At 36.1% G+C, this 19,615-nt stretch overlaps 1 protein-coding gene across 1 annotated transcript in view; it reads right to left on the bottom strand.

Annotated features, from left to right (window-relative positions):
• Positions 1–353: 353 nt before the first annotated feature.
• EXOC5 (exocyst complex component 5) overlaps positions 354–19,615 on the bottom strand; it is a 47,957-nt gene continuing 28,695 nt past the window's right edge. The window contains exons 13-18 of the mRNA XM_004698608.3: positions 15,071–15,179; positions 9,283–9,403; positions 6,183–6,269; positions 3,494–3,602; positions 3,090–3,305; positions 354–2,509 (exon numbers count right to left, since the gene is read on the bottom strand). Coding sequence (XP_004698665.2) covers positions 2,321–2,509; positions 3,090–3,305; positions 3,494–3,602; positions 6,183–6,269; positions 9,283–9,403; positions 15,071–15,179 — 831 coding nt within the window. The 3' untranslated portion in view covers positions 354–2,320. The remainder of the gene's footprint in view (positions 2,510–3,089; positions 3,306–3,493; positions 3,603–6,182; positions 6,270–9,282; positions 9,404–15,070; positions 15,180–19,615) is intronic.

Here is a 19,615-nt window from a genome sequence, read left to right as displayed (position 1 = left end):
AGTATAGGATCAAGTTACTAATATACCAAGCTCCATTATCTCTACCTAAAATTTTACCAAATACATAATGAAAAAAATTACTTCATGATCATATTAATTTGGGACAAAATTTTGAGACAGTTCTCAATATGAAAACTTCTTTAAAAGACAGATTATAAAGAACACATAATTTCACAGAACATATTATTCTTACAGAAAAGCAATGTTTAATTGTCTACTTTTAGTTATAAAGTCAAGTTTTCCTTTCAATAAAGAAATACCTTAAATATTTAAATAAAAACGATTTATAGACTTCAGTATGAATGTCTTAAAAAATATAAAAATGGAATGAAATGACTAAAAAAAAAAACAAGTAGAGGGAATTTATTTATTGAGTAATTGTGGTTAACACTTCTAAATTAAAAATTCACTTACGAGTTCTCTTTATCACTGCCCTGACAGTGGACATATGAAAAATATTGCACGGAACTCAAGCATGAAAATAATTAACGCAAACATCTATGCAACAGTATATACACTACATTCTAAAAACAAACCCAAACAGAACTTGAATTGCTGCTCTGACTGGAAGTTTTAAAATGTTGACATATTTTATTTGAGATTTTTTTTAAAAAAAAAACAAATTGACACAGTGTTTGTTACAAAGAGTTCAAATGGCCAGTAAAACTACTGCCTTAAAATTGGCTTTAGGTAGCAGAGGTATAATTTGATTCACACCAGTACTTTCTAAAATGGCATCAATGATTAAGTATGACTTTCTTTAGCATCCAAACCTGCTTTAGCTCTCTTTGCTAAGGAATAGAGAAGTACTAACAGCTTAGTTCAAAAGCTGCCATGGTTTCCTCGGATGCTCTGACAAACGTTGGCATACTTCATTTTCCTTGCCTACCTTGATAACACTGGGTTAAACAGAAAATGAAGAAAATTCATTTGACAGTAACATAAAAATGGTAGGTAGCTCTGGACCTGGAAGTTTCATAAAGTAGACGACCATTCATAAATAGATTCTCAGGGAAAAAAAGGCAGTTGTTCAGAATTAGACAAAAAAGCCTACATTAAAATAAAGGGGGGGGGGTGTCAATAGAATGAGTGTGATATTAAAGTTTGTGTCCCCAGAAGACTATGAACAAGAATACAATGGAAACTGAAACACTACATGGAGTTTGGAATGCATTCTTGCAGCACAAGTTTATGGAGTTTATAGAATCGCAGCATTTCCAAATTTCCACAGGATGTTTACAATTTGGTTTAAATGATTTATTCTGTCATTATATTAATACCCAATAAGAATCACTTCAGAAATGCCTTGTGAAAGACAAATGACAGAAATTATATATATGAAAAGGAACTGATTTTTCAAAGATCATCTCTAAACAAATGTTATCAATTCTAATTATGTGCAGGTTTATCCACCCCATCTTATGCAAGCTTAGCATTAAGACAGAAATCTTAAAGGACTGCATTGTTGCTAAGCACTGCCAGTATTTCTCTTCCTACTTAGACCATACTTCTCCCTTTAAATTCCTGGTAATATTAGAATAAGGTATACGGTCCTTTAACTAATGTCTTAACTTCAGTGAAATATAAAATAAGGTAGTTTTCTTTCTTTCCTTTAAAAGTTGGCTTAAAATCTGTTTACCAAATAAGAAATAGCAAACTTTTGTTGTTTTATCCAGAAACCAGCTGTATTCGGATACATTCCTAAATATCTACATAAAATATGTCATCATTTTAGTTTCATTTATTTATAACATTTTCTTGGGACAATATTTTTGTTTTACCCCAGAAAAATTCAACCAACCAACTAGAGAAATTATGTGAAATCGTTAACCCTTTGAAAGAGGCAAAATATTCTTTAGAAATCCTAAAATAAATTGATTACCAATTACTAGTGCTGAAAAGGTCTTTAAAAATTTGATTAAAAAAAATCATTTTGCTGTACTTCAGCCATTATTAATGCAAAATGGGATGGTGATATTTCCAAATAGAATATGTTAGAGAAGAAACAAACATTAGTAATGCGTCATTTGTCTTCTGATACCAACGTTTTTCCAGGAGGCAAACAGTGACATGAAGTTTCACAGAATTAAAAGTTTTTAAGTTCAAGGATGGAATAAAAATTTAACTTAAAGGGAAAAGGAGAAATAAGGTTAGTGGAGTCTAAATTTCAAATAAAATCTCAAGGGTAAGTATGGCTGCTGTTTGTTTCCAAATAGTCATTTTTCCATAAAATGTTGGCTGTTATCACAAGGAATCTCCTGTGCTTTCTGCCAATGAGGCCTGTGTCAAAGTACAACACATTTCCCTTGTAAATTCAATCTCAGCTGAAATGTCGAGCAAGGCGGGCTGATCTATAGTCAGCACGAAGTTGTACAAAGGAGTGAAGTATGTTCTTGTCCAGATTAGCAAGTTGTTCTCCTGAGCAGACTTGCTTTAAATTATCTGGGGCAACTACTAGAAGATTGCAAAGTGCATGCAGAGTATCAAAAAGCTGTAATACCAGTGGAATCTGAAATGAGAGGAGAGAAAGAAAAATAACACTGAAAAAAATATATATTCATAAGGACTTAATGAGTGTGGGAGTTCAGTAAATTAGAATTCTTAAAACTTTCTGAAACTCTTAAACTAAAAGGTTTTGGAAGCTATACTCTTGTACAATGTTAACAGTATACATAAACATTTTTTTCAACAATAACCATCATTTATACTTTATGGACTAAGACTAGTTATTAATACAATGTGTTTTTAAAAAAACAATTTAAACCATACAGAAAAATGGTAAGAAAAGATGTACACAAAGAAAAAACATCTAATCTTACTGATAATATATATGGCATTACCCACACAAGTGGACAAGGCCATTTGGAACAATGGGACTGAATTATGTATGGCCTTCTCTGAATAAAGCACAAAGAAAAAATTTTAATATTGGAAATATGATTGGAGCAGCACTTTATGAAGGACAAATATGTTAGAGCCATTTCACTATAGGTATTATAAAATTTTCAGTTACAAATAATCCATATTTTTAATGGCCTTAGGTATGTTTTTTGAATCTATTTACCAGCTTGATACTTATTAGAACGTACCTTGAAGTCTTTGGCACACTTCCTGTATTCAGCTACATCACAAATTGCTAACATGCCACCCATACAACTGTAGGAATATTGTTGAAGATGCTCATAAATAAGTCGATGAAAGCGTACTCCAAGTTCCATTAAAACTGTATCCACATTCTTTCCGTCCATAGAATTCTTAATCTTTTCCACTTGTTTTCTTACGTAAGCACAGACTTTAACACAGGCCTGTAAAATTTTTCTATACTTATTATATAGAAATATTTACCATTATAACTAAATAAAAATACATGTAATTTCTCTTTAATCTCTAGGTATTTAAAAAATACTTTTAATATCATAGATACAATGGAAATGTTAACAAAATTATTAACTTAGTAGTTATTTTTACTAACAAATTGAATCATTTAACTTACATTAGTATATTGAATCAGAACATTGTTTTCATCTTCTGGCTTAAAATCTGTTTTCTTTTGTTCTGCAGCCAAAATATGCTTCATTTGTCCAATCATACAATTTAATGTTCTAAAGGATGGAGAATACAATGTATTTTATCCCTTTAAGCTATTTACCTTTGTTTCTATGTACCATATATACCTGAGTATAAGCCAAGCCGAGTATCAGCCGAGGCACCTAATGTTACCACAAAAACTGCATTAAAAATGTGCTGACAAACTCGGGTTATACACGAGTACGTACAGTATATTATTCACACTAAATTATTAAATATATCCCCTTAAAACATTTTACTAATGGTAGACTTACATTTTTTTAAAAAGACATCAAAGAGCTCTCAACTTTATGTTCCTGCTCAAATCAGATCACAAAGATTCATTTGTATAATACTTTATATTTAAGACAATAGTAAAGATCTCAGATACTTTACATTAGTTTATTTTCCTTAACATCTAAGGATCTTCAAAGACAAAATTATACACAGAAAATGCTTAGGAAGGTGGAAAGATAGAGGACTGCTTGACAAGTGGTAAATAAAGGAACATGAATCTCAATACCAAACGAGACACAGGAGGAAGGACAAGAGGTACTGAAGGCCCACGTGAGAAATGAGGGCAGGATTTATAATGGTCACAGTAACACGAGTGATATACTTCAACAGCAACCATTCATCCAGCTATAGGAATTACAAGAGGCTACAGTGACTCAGAGTTTAATATCTAAAGTAGTGGTGGGTTACAGAAGATAAATTTTAAGGTACTAGCAAGGGATTAATTCAAGAAATGGGCCAAGGGACCTAAGCAAAATAATGAAGGAAGTAAAGCTCCGAAAAGGCTAAGACAGATTGGCAGAAAGGAAGACATCAAAGTCTCGAAAGCCTGCTGAGCCCAGAAAATAGGAAGAGGGAGAATGAAGGAGTTGAGTTATAGTATAGAAGAGGTTGTGGGCAGAGAGAGGAATACTTAGGCTCATGGAAGAAAAATAAAGAACTGCATGGATGATGTGATGGATGTAGAATTAACCTAAGAATTAGTTAAAAGAAAGGTGGTGAGCCAGGATCACAAATCCTCAATTAGATGTAACGAACTGACACAAATGTTTAATAAAACAACAGTACAGAAAGGAATCTTATGGTATAACTAGAGTATGTGAGGTTCAAAGACAAAAGAGTTTGGATCTAATATTATGAGAGTACTAGTCAATATATCGACATGGTTGCAGAAGAATGCCGAGTGCTCCTTCTGAACTATGACCCACAGATAAGGGAGAATTAGAGGCTCACATTTAAGAGTGCTCTGTGCTGTTTACGTGTGAACTAATGCAGAGATTTGTAGAATGTATAAAAAGATGGAAAATGATCCAAGTTATAGAGAAAACTAGAAAACAGATACTTCATTACTTCTGAAAGCATAATATATCCAAATTCCCTATCTTAAAAAAAAAAAAGATTTTCAGCTATTCTGAAGTGAAGCATTAGAAGACATGGACTTAAGCTTTCAATAGGAAAGATTTAGAGATTGTAAAGTACCAGGGGGCTTCAAAATGTTCATGGAAAAATAGAATTAAAAGATTACGCAATCATCTCACAACCTTTTTGAAGTCCCCTGATAAATGCTTCTTGGCACTGATGATCACACTACGGTATGCTGAAATACTTATTGCCGTATACACTCGAGCATAAGCCGACCCGAATATCAGCCGAGGCACCTAATTCTACCACAAAAACTGCATAAAAAAAGGTGCTGAAAAGCTCAGCTTGTACACAAGTATATACAGTAAATAAAGTTTGGTGTATGTATAACCTAGCAGGCTACTTTCTAAAAACAAGGAGAAAGATCAGCTTTTGGGATTCTCATATGCATGAAAGTCTTCAGTAAACGAGTATAAAAAATTCTATAACATCTTTATTTTTTCCAGTTTTATTCAACTGTTTCTCCCCCCCTTATTATTAAAATACTTTAAAGCAGTTCTCTTGGTGCTGAAATCAATTGAGAAAGGGAGTTACAAACATTTTCTTACTAACAATGAAGTAAAAATTATTTGCTATTTTTTGTAAATTAGAGTGGATCCCAAGTTTTCCTCATAACAATACTATCACTAACATGAATTCAAATGGGCATTCTTGAGTAAAAGAGAGTAGAATTACATCAAATAAAAGAGAAATACCCAAAGCTTAGCATGGCTGATCTTGCAAAATCACTTTTTAAGTTTTCAATCACCTATAATGAAAATATTGGTTACTACTTAATATGAAAGATTAATATAGGAGGATTTAAAACATTTTGTAGGAAAATTGTTTTTTAACTCCATTTTTCCCATGAACTTTCAGAAGCCCTCATGTATAAAAAGTTCTTGCACTGGCAACTAGAAAGTACTTAATAAATGATAGCTATTATCATCATTAACAAATATAAATTCACAGGTATGTGCTACATATTTAGCCAGTGCCCCAAATAATAGAGATCCATTGATCTATACTACGAACCAATAATAGAGAATAAAAGCAATATATAAAAATAAAATCACCTGTTAGAGTAAAATTGTGAAATTAAGATTTTTTTTCCTTTTAAAAATGCTTTATTTCTATTATCATAGTACTTTTACAGTTGAAAAGAAAAATCAAGAGAAAACATAAAGCTAGCAACTTGCCGATCAATGCCAGTATCCAATTTCATCTCCATTTGCTCAATTATTTCTTTTTTCTTCTGAAGGCATTCAGATAACTTAGGAGAAGAGCTATTTAATATTTAAAGGAAAGAACCCACATTACTGACAGTCATAATTTCTAAAAGTTCTTCACATATATTTTTAAATCTCATACATTTATAAATACATTTACTCCCTACTATCTTGTCCAACATTTTGCCAGCTTGATGGCACATGTTGGGTGGACTCCAGCCTGTCAATCAAAAGGTAGGCTGGTGATTCTTCCTGGAGGGTGGGGCCCTTTTAAAGAAAGAGATGGTGAAAATTTCTCTCTCGTCCTTCACCTTTCCTGATTGCTGGGATCTATATCTGACACCTGGGTGACTCCATGTGCCCTTGGGAGCTATTGGTGGCCCGCCATATTGCCGACTTTGTATCCATGTGCCTGCACCCACAGGTCTGTGATCTCACTGCTTCCCGCTTCTGCTTCACCAGCCTGCACTTGAGTCCGAAAAGGACATGACTAGCATCTGCCCATGGACTTCATTTGGGCAGTGCTGGACACCTCCTTGATATGAAATGTTTCCTGATACAAGCAAAGTTCCTTCATATACACGAATGTGCGTGTCACTGATTTTGTTCTCTAGACAACATCTATGACACAAAATCTACTATTTTGTCCATTGAGGACACATGGCAGTAATGAATGTCCAAATGCAAGGCAAGAATTAGCTGGCTGTGATGGTTAAGACTATGTGTCATTTTGGCAGGGCTAAAATGGTTTGGGTATTGTGTCAGTAACAAAACATGGCAGCATATACCTGGAGCAGCATATCATGCTCCAATTGTGATCTGATGGGGTCACCCTCTAGTTTCACATAATGACCTATCTCTTAAATGTATCATGTTGATAAGTGAGAAGTGGGTGTGCATGTAGATACAAATTTATTTCAATATTCCCCCCGAATCCAAGCAGCATATAAGTAGTAGTAATTTAGTTGTCCTTATCCCCAATTTGCTGGAGCCCTGATGGTTTAGTGGTTACATGTTGGTCATGCAACATGACCCCCCCCCCCTTAATGGGGCCGTGTAGACCCCAAGGTCAGCAAATCAAAGCCATCTACCATCTGCTCTGAGGGAGTAAGATGGAGCTTTTTAATCCTGTACAGAGTTATACACTTGGAAATCCATAGGAACAGTTCTACCCTGTCCTACAGTCACGATGAGTGGGCATTGACTCTATGGCGGTGAGTTATGCCCAATTCAATACAACAGTCACACATTAAGAACAATGAACCCGTTTAGACAAAGAAGAAGAGGAACATTTAGATTTGTCATTCTCATGTTTGATGGATATTCCTTAAGACTGTAAACATTTGAGTTGAAACTGTTACAGTATTTATTTCCTTTATTAACTAAATATCTTGATATGCAGTTGTTGGGTACTGTCACGTTGATTTCAACATTTAATGACCTCATACGACAGAACATAACTGACCTATGTAATTTTTCAGATTGAAGTCTTTGAGCAGGTTTTGAGCTGCCAACCATTGGGTTAGCAGTTGAGCACTTAACCACTATGCCATCAGAGCCCCTAAAATATCTGGTATAATAATAAGAAAAGTCTTCAGGTATCACTAATTATAATAAATCCTTCAGACTAAAATCTGGAGGCTGAAAGCCAAGTCAATCTAGCTACAACGAATTTATCCAAATTAAAAAAAAAATCTGATTTGATCATATTTGCCTTGAGAATACTATTTAAATGTCAAAAACACCAAAAATATTAAGAGACATGCAACTCTAATAGTTATGTGAATTTTTTGTTATATGGTACAATAGCTCTTTTAAAAAGTAAATTCTACAAGATTTCCTTTCAAAACAAATTTTTGTCAAACATGTCTATATACATTGTAATGCACTTTTAATATGGCTCTTCAGTCAGTTTATTACTCCTGAATGACCCACGTTTTCCTGATGGGTCTGGATAAGAAGATGCTAATTGGATTGATTCAGATTCACAGAGTTAATTGTGACTGGCAGCCTGCTGGTTCTAAAATGAGCCATCCGAGGGGGAGGGAAGGGATAAAGGGGAGCTGATATCAAGGAATTCAAGAAGAAAGATGTTTTTGGAACTGACTGTGGTGGCAATTGTACAATACTGCTTGATGTGATTGAACTATGTAATGTCATCTGTATTAACTCCCAATAAAATGATTTCCCAAAGGAAAAAATGGAGGAAAAATATTAAATGAGCCATCCTAGGAGCAAGGAGGGGGATCTTACTACATACAGTGAGAATGAAGAGCCAGGAGTAAAGTGCACCCTTTGGACATCCTTGATCCAGGAAACAGCGTTGACACCAGAGGAGCAAACAGAGGCGGAGGCTGGCTTGTGGAGTGGGGAGCTCTGAAGGCTGTGGTCTGACTTAGAGTGCCTTAGAGTAGAGGCTTACAATGGGGAGGCATGCCCTTTGCACATTTACTGGCAACTCTAAAAGAGGGTTGTAACATTGCCTGAGCAGGTCAGAGTGCAGACCAAATGACTGAGGGTCAGATATAGGCCTGCCTCTGGGCAATACAGAGTTCTTGACTGACCCTTCCCTGAGCACTTTTCCCTGCACTGTAACCTGATAAACTCTAATTAACCCTATAATCATAAACATCCTCTGTGAGTTCTCTGTGGCCACTGCAAGGAGTCCAGCTGAGAAGTGGCGAGTGCACAGGAGGGTCAGCTGCATTCTTATGTAATCCACATATTTTTAAATTTCATATATATTGAAACGAAGATATAAATCAAAGCTTAGTGCTTACTCATAAAAATCAGTCTTATTAGTCTCATTTAGCTTGTTATAATTTATTATTTTAACAGTAGGTACAGAGAACTTTATCAGATTTAGTTTTATAACATATTGCCTTCCTAACACACCAAAATACCCCAAGATGAAAAGGGTAGAGGAAGGAGAAATACATTTATCCTACATCATCTTATCCTGTATGAAGTTTTTATGAGAATGCTTTGCTTTTATGATTAAAAAGAATATCTATTATAAATCTTACCATATTCACTGAAATACAAATGAAAATCAGAGATTTTGACTAACCTTATTAGTGGCATAAGGTGATCATTAAATTGTTTGTCAAAAAGATGAAAAATAGTATTGGCCTGTTGCACAACATCCAGAAAATAGAGGTTTGCATTCTTAGAATCTGAAGAAGGAATTCCTAAAATTGGATGATACAAATAGACACATATAAAAACATAGTGAAGCAATTTATTTTAGTAACATTTCTATACACACACACACACACACACTTATGTATAACATGGATAGAAATGGTTGTTTTAATAAATCAACACTTATATTTCTGAAGAAAGAAGAGTAAAATTAATTAGGAATGTCGACTGAAGTGCAGAGCGACTAGGGCAATAGGGGAAAATGCAATAAGGATGATTACAATAGAAGAGGCCAGAAAGTTTAAGGGTCTTAAACTAAGGAATGATAATTAGACTGCCTGTTGTGTGGAGGCAAGAATAGATAAATGGAGATCAATCAATACGCAGTAGAGAGAGATGAGGGTGTGTAACTGGAGTGCCATCAATGGAGATAGAGGTGAATGTAAGCTACACTGCGCAAGTCTATTGACAGGATGTTTTGACTGGTTCTCAGGGTTGATGAGTAGGAAGAATTAAGAAATCTAGTTTTGGGATCTGAGCAGTTGATAGATTGTAAAGTCTGGCCACCCCTGCCACCCCACCTGAATTTTTTCAAATATATTTTTTATTGTTGTGAAAATATTTAACAAAACATACACCAGTAATTTTTACATGTACAATTAGAAATGACATCGATTATATTATATTCTTCAATGTGTGTATTCATTCTATCCTTTTTCAAATCATTCTTCCTCCATTTATATACACGTAATGCCTCCTAAGAAAAACTCTCCCTTGTTCCCATCCTGATAACTACTAGTACTCCTAGGTTCCCATATAAATTTGTTTATTTCATATAGTGAGGTAATACAATATTTATCCTTCTGTAATTCCTGGTAGATTCTTAAAAGGCATAGATGAAGGGGCTTTAAAAAGTTCATTAAAAAAAAAGAAAAAACAACGGAAAAGATAATAGGATACTTCTCATGTACTTTTTGAAGCCCATTATATTGTTTTTATTGAAACTCGTGCCTCTGAATTAATCCCTACTCATGACACCATGCAAAAATAGGTGACTGCCATCCTCATAATCATTGCTGTTTGAGGCCATGCTGCAGCCATGATGTCATCCCATCTTACTGAGGGTCCTCCTCGTTTTCCCTGATCCTCTACTTTACCAAGCAATGAAAGCCTTTAGATTGTAATGTCTTCTAATGAGGTAGAAATAGAACAGATTGTTGGGGCGCCAAGTGGAGACCCAAGGCCCATATGTACACAATTGGACACCACTTACAGAAGGGTCACAAGGACGAGACGAGCCAGTCAGGGTGCAGTATAGCACCAATGAAACACACAACTTTCCTCTAGTTCCTTAATGTTTCCCCCCCCTCCCACCCCCCAGTATCATGACCTCAAGTCTGCCTTACAAATTGAACTAGACCAGAACATGTACACTCCCACAGATAAGTGCCTGCAACACACGGAATCCAGGATAGATAAGCCCCTCAGGACCAACAATGAGAAGAGAGATACCAGGAGGATAAACAACAGAAAAAGTGGGTGAAGGGTGACAGAGGACGATGTAAGATATGAAAATAATAATCTATAATTTATTAAGGGTTAATGAGAGAGGTAGGGTGGGGGGGAATGAGGAGCTGATATCAAGGGCTCAAGTAGAAAGAAAATGCTTTGAAAATGATGATGGCAACATATGTACAAATGTGGTTGACACACTGGATGAATGTATGGATTGTGTTAAGAGATATAAGAGTCCCCAATAAAAGTATTTAATAAAGAAAAGTAGATTTGGGGGGAGGGGGGAGAAAGGTTTACACAGAAGATATATTAAATCTTGAGATGTGCACTGATCATCTAGAAAGAGATCAGTGAGTAATTTTACTCAGGGGAAAGGTCACTATTATACTACGAATACTGGAAAACTAAAAAATTAAAGGCAAAATAAATGTTTGATTATGAATTGATTCCTTTCTGGGCATGTGGGTTTTTTTAGTATTTTCCTTTCTAAACCTTGTTATCTTTGTTAGATGCCCTTGGGTCAGTTCCGACTCACAGCGACCCCATTCCCAAGAGAAGGAAACACTGCACGGTCCTGCACAAACCTCACAAGCCCATTGTTTGAGCCCATTGTTGTACCCACTGTGTCAACGCATCTTGTCAAAGGCCTTGCTCATTTTGGACTGGCCCTTCACCTTACTATGCATTTCTTTCTTTAGGGCCTGGTCTCTCTTGATAACATGTCTAAGGTGTGTGAGAAGTAGTCTCATCATCCTTGGCTCTAAGCAGCACTTTGGCTGCACTTTTAAGGCAGATTTTTTCTTTTGGCAGTTCATGGTACTTTCAATATTCTTTGCCAACACCATCATTAAATGCATCGATTCTTCTTCAGTCTTCCTTATTCAGTGTCCAACTTTCACATGCATAGGAGGCGATAGAAAATACCATGGCTTGAGTCAGCCATACTTTAGTTCTCAAAGTAACATCCTTGATTTTTAACACACTAAAGAGGTTGTGTGCAGTGGATTTACCTAATGCGATGCATCATTTATTTGATCCATGAGCCCGAAGCAAGGGGGGGTAGGGGGTGGGGAATGTTCTAAAATTGATTGTGGCAATGACTGTACAGTTCTTCTTGATATTACTGAACGACTGAACTATATGTGAATTAGTTGTCCATAAAAATGTAAAAACAAAAACAAATCCTTGACAACTTCAACCTTTTCTCCCTTGACATGATAATACTTATTGGTCCTGTTTTGAGGATTTTGGTCTTCTTTACATTGCGTTGTAATCCATAGTGAAGGCTGCAATCCTTGATCTTCATTAGCAAGTGCTTCAAAGTCCTCCTTTCACCAAGCAAGACTGTGTCACTCACAATCTTGGCAGGTTGTTAATAAGCCTTCCTCCAATCTTGAAGTCACATTCTTCTTCATATAGTCCAGCTTATGTGGCCTGCATACATAATGAGTAAGTATGGAGACAGGACACAACCATGACACACACAAAGCAAAAAGTATTCCCCTGTTCTGTTCAAATAACTGCCTCTTGACCCAAGCACTGATGTCACATGAGCACAATTATGTGTTTTGAAATTGCCATTCTTCTAAAGGCTATCGCCATAGTTTGCTAAAATTCGCACAACAGAATTTCTGGTCATAGTCAATAAAACACAAGCAAGCAGCTTTCTGGTATGCCAGGCTTGCAGCCAAGATCCAACTGATATCACCAATGATTCCTCTCATTCCATGTCCTCTTCTGAATTTGGCAGATCTCTCTCACTGTGCTGCTGCACCAGCTAAGGGATGATCTTCAGCAAAATTTTACTTGCATGTAATATCAAAGATACTGTTGTATAATTTGTGCAAATAATTAGGCTGGGTCCTTTCTTTGGAATGGGTACAAATATGGCTATCTTCTGGTCAGTTAATCAAGTTGCTGTCTTTCAAATTTCCTGGCCTACTTGAGTGCTTCTTCAACTTGCTGAAACATTTCAATTAGAATCCCATCAATTCCTGGAGCTTTTTGGTTTTGGTTAATGCTTACAATGCAGCTTGGACTTCTTCCTTCAGTACCCTTGATTCTTGATCATATGCTACACTTTCTGAAATGGTTGAATGTCAACTATCTTTTTGTATACACCATAACACTGTGTATTCTTTCCACCTTCTTTTGGTGCTTCCTGCATAATTTAGTGCTCTGTCCATTAGGAGGAGGGAAAAAATAAAAACCTTCACTGGCATTGAGTCACTGCCGACTCATTGCAACCCTATGACAGGGCCCTTTGAGTATCTGAAATTGTAACTCTTTAAAGGAGTAGAAAGCCCTCACTCTCTCAGAATACCCACAGTATAGTTCAGTATTGCAACTTGAGATTTGATTTTTTTTAGTTCTTTTAAAGTTATGCTAAACATGTTTTTTTTTCTTTTTGGTTTAACTCTAGGTCTCTGCAAATTTCATTATATTTTACTTTTGTATTCTTGAGCTATACTTTGAAAACTTCTTTGACTGAAATTCAGTTCTTTGACTTCACCATTTTTTCTATTTGCTTTAGCTACTTTATTTTAGGAGCAAGTTTCAGGGTCTCTTCTGAAATCCACGCTGATCTTACTTTCCTGTATTTTTAAGAAGCATTGCTTTCTTCATGTATCTTTTTGATGTCATGCCATAGCTCATCAGGTTTTCTGTCATTAGTGTTCAAGGCGTCAAACCTGTTTTGGGGATGTTCGTGAAATTCTGGCGGGATGGCCTGAAGGTCATATTTTGAATCTGTTGGATGTTTTAAGTTTCTTCAGCTTCAAACTGAATATATGAGCAATTGATAATCTGTTCTACAGTTGACCCTTGGCCTGGTTTTAGTTGCCAATATTGAGCTTCTTCATAGTCTCTTTCCACAGATACAGTCAATTTGATTTCTGAGTATTCCATCTGGAAAAGTGTGACTGTATAGTTTGTGTTGTTGAAAAAGGTATTTGTGATGAAGAAATTATTAGTCTTGAAAAATTCTATCATGTGATCTCCAGCTTCATTTCTATTACCAAGACCATATTTTCCAATTACTGTTCTATCTGGTTTACAACTTTTTGCATTCTAAATTACCAATAACTATAAATACATCTTTATCGTACATTTGGCCAATTTCAGACTGAAGATGTAGGTAGAATTCTTCAATTTCTGCGTCATCAGCTTTAGTAGTTGGTGAGTAAATTTGAATAATAGTTGTATTGACTGAATCTCCTTGTATGTGGATATTATCTTATCACACACAGCATGTAGCTCAAGATTGATCTAGAAGTGCCTTCTGATGCCGTATTCCTCTTGAATCTATCATTCACAGCATAGCAAACACATGATTTTGATTCATAATGGCCAATACCAGTGCATTTCAGCTCATTAGCACCTAGAATATCGATCATAATACATTCCATTTGATAACTTTCAATTTTCCTAGTTTCATACTTTGCACATTCCAAGTACATATTATTAATCGTTTGCAGCTGTTTGTTATTTTGAGTTGTGCCCCATGAGCAAAGGAAGATCCCAAAGGCTTTACTCCTGGAGGCCTTCCTCCATCCACAGTATCATGGTCGATTCTACTTCGACAAGGCAGCTTTACCTCAACCCTATTTTGAATGCATTCTAACAAGGGAGGCTCATCTTCTGGCACTATCTCTGACAATGCTTTGCTTCTATTCAGTAACTGATACGGTTTTGATACTACCCATAGAGATTTTCAATAGCTAAATGAATGTTTCAATGGGTTTCAGTGACCCATTCCTTAGAAGTGGATAGCCTGGAAACTCCTTCTTAGTAGACTGTAAGCTCTGCTGAAAGCTGTTTATTTTGGATGACAAACTGACATCCAAAATGTGGTTCTAAAACTCACATTACTCAAATCCCCCAACCAGAATTGTTCTTACCTTCATTTGTGCTCCCTAGACATTTTATAACTCATAGTATCATAAGACATTTGGTTATTCATTGTAGTGATTGTATAGCCTATCAACCCTACCTGGATATAAATAATCTGAGGAAACTATGTCTTTTCTATAGCTTTCAGCACCTGGCAAATCCTTGCCTTCTATATGCTCAAAAACATTATTCTTTGTACTGATCTGAATTCAAAATATAGAAATGACTGTATAAAAACTATTATGCACACGGCTTACCCAAGCACGATGAAAATAATTAAAATATGTATATAACAGAAATATACTTACCAGCAAGTCCGGTTTCCAAAGCATAATCAATATGTTCAATACATAAAAATTCCACAAGAATGGTAAAAATTCTAAAGGCATTCCTTGGTAAATCAGAAGTATCAGAGAGCTTAAAAAAACAACAACAAAACCAAATACATCATTCTTCGTTTACTTTTAAAATGGGTCAATATTTTTAAAGCAATTTTGTTTAAGACAAAGTATTTAAGTGTTAAACAGGCAACTCACCTTCATTTTGCCTTCATAATGCTTATCTATTATATAAAGCTGAGATTTGATAAAAAAATTCATACACCATTCTAAATATCAACTAATTATAATGGTATTATTGAACTCCCTTCTTCATTTTTTTAGTTTAATAACAATCTTTCACCCTCATTAGCTCGTCAATTTCCCTCCCTCATCAGTCTCTGTACCCTAACCCTTACCCCCTTTTCATTGCTCATTGATGCTCAGTAGATACCCACTCTTTCACAAACCGTAAGGAATACATTCTATTTCTCAGCCTCATTCTTCGTAATTCATGTATAATTGATAGAAGAGGCACATAGAAAACTGGTAAGGACATAGAACAGCGGTTTTCAACCTTCCTAATGCCGCGACCCATTAATACAGTTCCTCATGTTGTGATGACTCCCAACCACAAAATTATTTTCGTTGCTACTTCATAACTAATTTTGCTGTTATGAATTGTCATATAAATATCTGATAGGATGTATTTTCATTGTTACAAATTGAGCATCATTTAAAGATAGTGATGAATCACCAAAATAATGTCATTATATATTGTGAAATATTTATTTCTAATGACAAATAGATGAAATTTTGTCTTGAAGCATGGTGTACCATGGGTAACAGTCTTCATGCCGGGTACTCATATGTGGGCGTATCTGCATGTGGGTGGACCCACCTGGAAGTGGCTCGAGGAGCAGTGTCTGGGTTCCTAAGACCATCAGAATTATGTGCTTTCCAAGGGTCTTAGGCAACTCCTGTAAAAGGGTCGTTCAACCCCCAAAGGGATCATGACCCATAGGTTAAGAACTGCTAATTCAGACGATTTGAAGAACACTATCATTCCCTGGTGGTGCTGTTGAGTAAGTGTTAGACTGCAAACCACTGGGTCAGTGGTTCAAACCAGCTGTGTGAGAAAGATGAAGCTACCTGCTCCCATAAAGATTTACAGCTTCAGAAACCCTGTGAGTTAGCTCTGGTAGGGTAGTGGTTACTCCTTGGACTGCTAACTGCTAGGTCAGCAGTTCAAAATCACTGGCTGTTCTGAGAAAGACAAGGCTTTCTACTCTCATAAAGAGTTATAATCCGAGACACTCAAAGGGTCAGTTCTGCTCTATCGGGTCACGATGAGTCAAAAAAAAGGTGCAAAAAAGGTTAAGTCTCAATAAATTTTAAAAGTGATATTACCATTATACAAAGTGATCTCTGACCACTAGGAAATCAACAGTAAGATATCTGGAAATTTCAATCACCCTTGGTCCAAATGAGAAAATTAGAAAGTACTTTGAAATAAACAAAATAACATACAATATATAAACATTTCTGGGATGTACCTAAAGCAGTACATACAGGAAAATGTGAAGGACTAAATAAAAACTTATGTTGGGAAAAAGTCTCAAATTAATGACTTCAGTGCTGATTCCACCTAAAAAAAGTTAAACGAAATCCAAATTAGGAGGAAAAGGAAATAATAGAAATAACATTGGAAATTGGTAAGACACAAACCAGAAAACAACAGGGGGGAAGGGGGAGACTCAATGAAACCAAAAGTTGGTTCTTTATGAAAGATAAATAAAATTAATCTCTAGCCAAATTAATCAAGAAAGACGACACAAAGTACTGATATCAAAGACTGATCTAGGTTGCATAATGTTAGGTTCTATAGCTATAAAAATAGTACTAAGAAAATTGTATCTATTTTATGATAATTGAATTCATTAATTTATATGAAATATATAAATATTTTAGCCTTGCTAGTGCTCACCTATATTTTCCACCTCTGCGGTTTAGTGAAGGGCTATTATCCCACCTGTAGTGCATGCTGCCATCTGGTGGAGGACTGAACAACTGCATGAACTTAAAGAAACTAGCCTCATCCCACTAAGCCCAGAGACCCATGGGATATATGTGCCCCACTAATTGCATCAAATTTTGTAATACTTCACATTTTCTCCCCATTTCATTCAAAATGCCATCCATTATTTTTAAAAAGTAATTTCAACAAAAAATTAAAAGAAATAATTTGGTATCTACTTAAAAAAGTAGATACTCTAGCCCTTTATCACTTTAAGAAGTTGGTTCTGCAGTTAAAAATCCACATGCAAAAAAGCACAAGTTTATTAAATAACTTCACTGATGAATTTTACCAAATATTTAAGAAATATTGATAACTATAGAAACACTTCCAGAAAATCGGGAGAAAAGGGAATACCAACTTGTTCTATTTAGCTAACATTAACCTGATATCAAAACCAGACAAAGACATTACAAGAAAAATAACCAAACTGTAGGTCAGTACCTGTTATGAACACAAATTGAAAACCTTGTAACAAAACTTTAGCAAATTAAATCTAACAAAAATATAAATGGAATGGTACATAATGGACAAAGTAGGATTACCAAAGGGATGCAGGGATAACATTTAGACATCAATGTCATTCAACCTATTAACTGAATAAAAAGAAATATCTGATAAAAAGTCATCAGTTACTACCTATAAAAGGAGTGCTGGTGACATAGTGGCTACTCATTGGGCTGGTAATCACAAGGTCAGCAGTTTGAAGCCACTAGCTGGTTCCATGGTCCTTCCATGGAACCAGCTGGTGGCTTTACATTTTCTTGTAATGTCTTTGTCTGGTTTTGATATAAGAGCTTTCTACTCCTGTAAAGAGCTAAAGTTTTGGAAACTCACTGGGGAAGTTCTACCCTGTCCTATAGAGTCACTATAAGTCAGCATCAACTCAGTGGTGAGTAAGTGGAGCTTAATAAAAACACTCAGACTAGAAGTAAAAGAGTTTTCTCAATTTGATGGGGAGCATCTATGTGAGTAACTTTACTCTGACAACATGAGCTCACTATAGTCAAGAATGGACTCAATGGCGACTGGTTTACCACCAGGATGAAAACTGAGTGGAGGAATAATGTAAGCAGTCTACTCAGACAACTTGTATTCAACATTGCAACAGGAGTTCTAGAAAGTGCAATACGGTAGAGAACAAATTATTTCACTGCCATCTAGTTGATTCTAGCTCATAGTAACCTTATATGACAGGGTAGAACTGCCCCTGTGGGTTTCAAGACTGTGTATCTTTCCTGGAGTAAAAAGCCTTATCTTTCTCCTACTGAGTGGCTAGTTGCTTCAAACCTTGCAGTAAGCAGCCTAGCACATAACCTCTATACCATCAGAGCTTCTATAGAAAACAGTATAGAATAAGTAAAACTGCCTTTATTGACAGATGGTATGTAGGCTATTTAGAATGTGGTATGAAATCTATCAAAAAGCTACCAGAATGGGTGCAGTTAGGTGCCAAAGAAAACAAAAAAAAGTTGTATGTCTATATAAATTCTTTTTACTTATTGTTGGGCAAGGCATGGTGACTCCACAGTATCACAGTAGAACTGTGCTCCACAGGATTTACAGTGGCTAGTTTGGGGCTATATATAGTCCGGTATTTCTTTGAAGATGCCTGCCTCTGAGTAAACTCAAACTGTCAATCTTACGGCTAGTAGCAAGCAAGTAAAGCACTTACGGTAACAATAAACTTCAAGAATTAAGAAACTATAAACAAAAAAACCCCTACACATGTGTAGGTATACATACTCTTAAAAATATGCAGTATTTTGGCATGGAGTAGGGAACCAGTGGAGAGGTCTGAGGGGCGGCCCTAATCCCAACTACGTGGACACCTGCCCCTCCCCCCAGAAGTATTTATTTCAGAAGACAGCACTGAACCTGCAGCTCGGGGAGAGGGATATGTCTGATCAGAGCACACAGGAGCAAATGAAGGGGGAGGAAGAGAGAGTGGAGCACATCCTGGCCGACCACGCTTGAGGACGATATTCCTGCTCAGAGCAGCCAATCCAGAGAAGACCATATGGCTGGCCCCACTAGGACACACGACATCCCTCACTGACCCATTGTCCTACAGGGAACACTGGAGAAACAGTGTGGGAATTCCGCCCATTTTGATCCCACCACACCGAGGCAAAATACTAAGGGCACAAAACAGAACAGCAAGGGGAACAGGACAACGAAGTCCCCAGTGAACACCGAAAACAGACTTTGGGGCCAGGGCTTGGTGCACCATCAGACTCAACCAGAAAACACTCCTAAAGGCCAACAAACAGTCCTTGAACTAACTACAAGCTTTTCTTTCTTCTATTGTGTTTTGTTTTGTCTTTTTGTCATTTGTTTGTTGTTGTTGTTGTTGTCTTGTTTTCTTTTGTTGCTTGGTTTTGCTCTGTCTTGTTTTTGTGCATGTTATCTCCGCAGGTCTGTCTAAATAAAATAGGCTGGATGAACAATCTGGAGGA

This window comes from Echinops telfairi, unplaced genomic scaffold (assembly GCF_000313985.2).
Source record: "Echinops telfairi isolate 266 unplaced genomic scaffold, ASM31398v2 ScPeMD7_18;HRSCAF=68, whole genome shotgun sequence".
In the NCBI taxonomy this organism is placed as follows: Eukaryota; Metazoa; Chordata; class Mammalia; order Afrosoricida; family Tenrecidae; genus Echinops; species Echinops telfairi.
The sequence above is the reverse complement of the archived record's forward strand: the minus strand, read 5'-3'. Positions and strand labels throughout refer to the sequence as shown.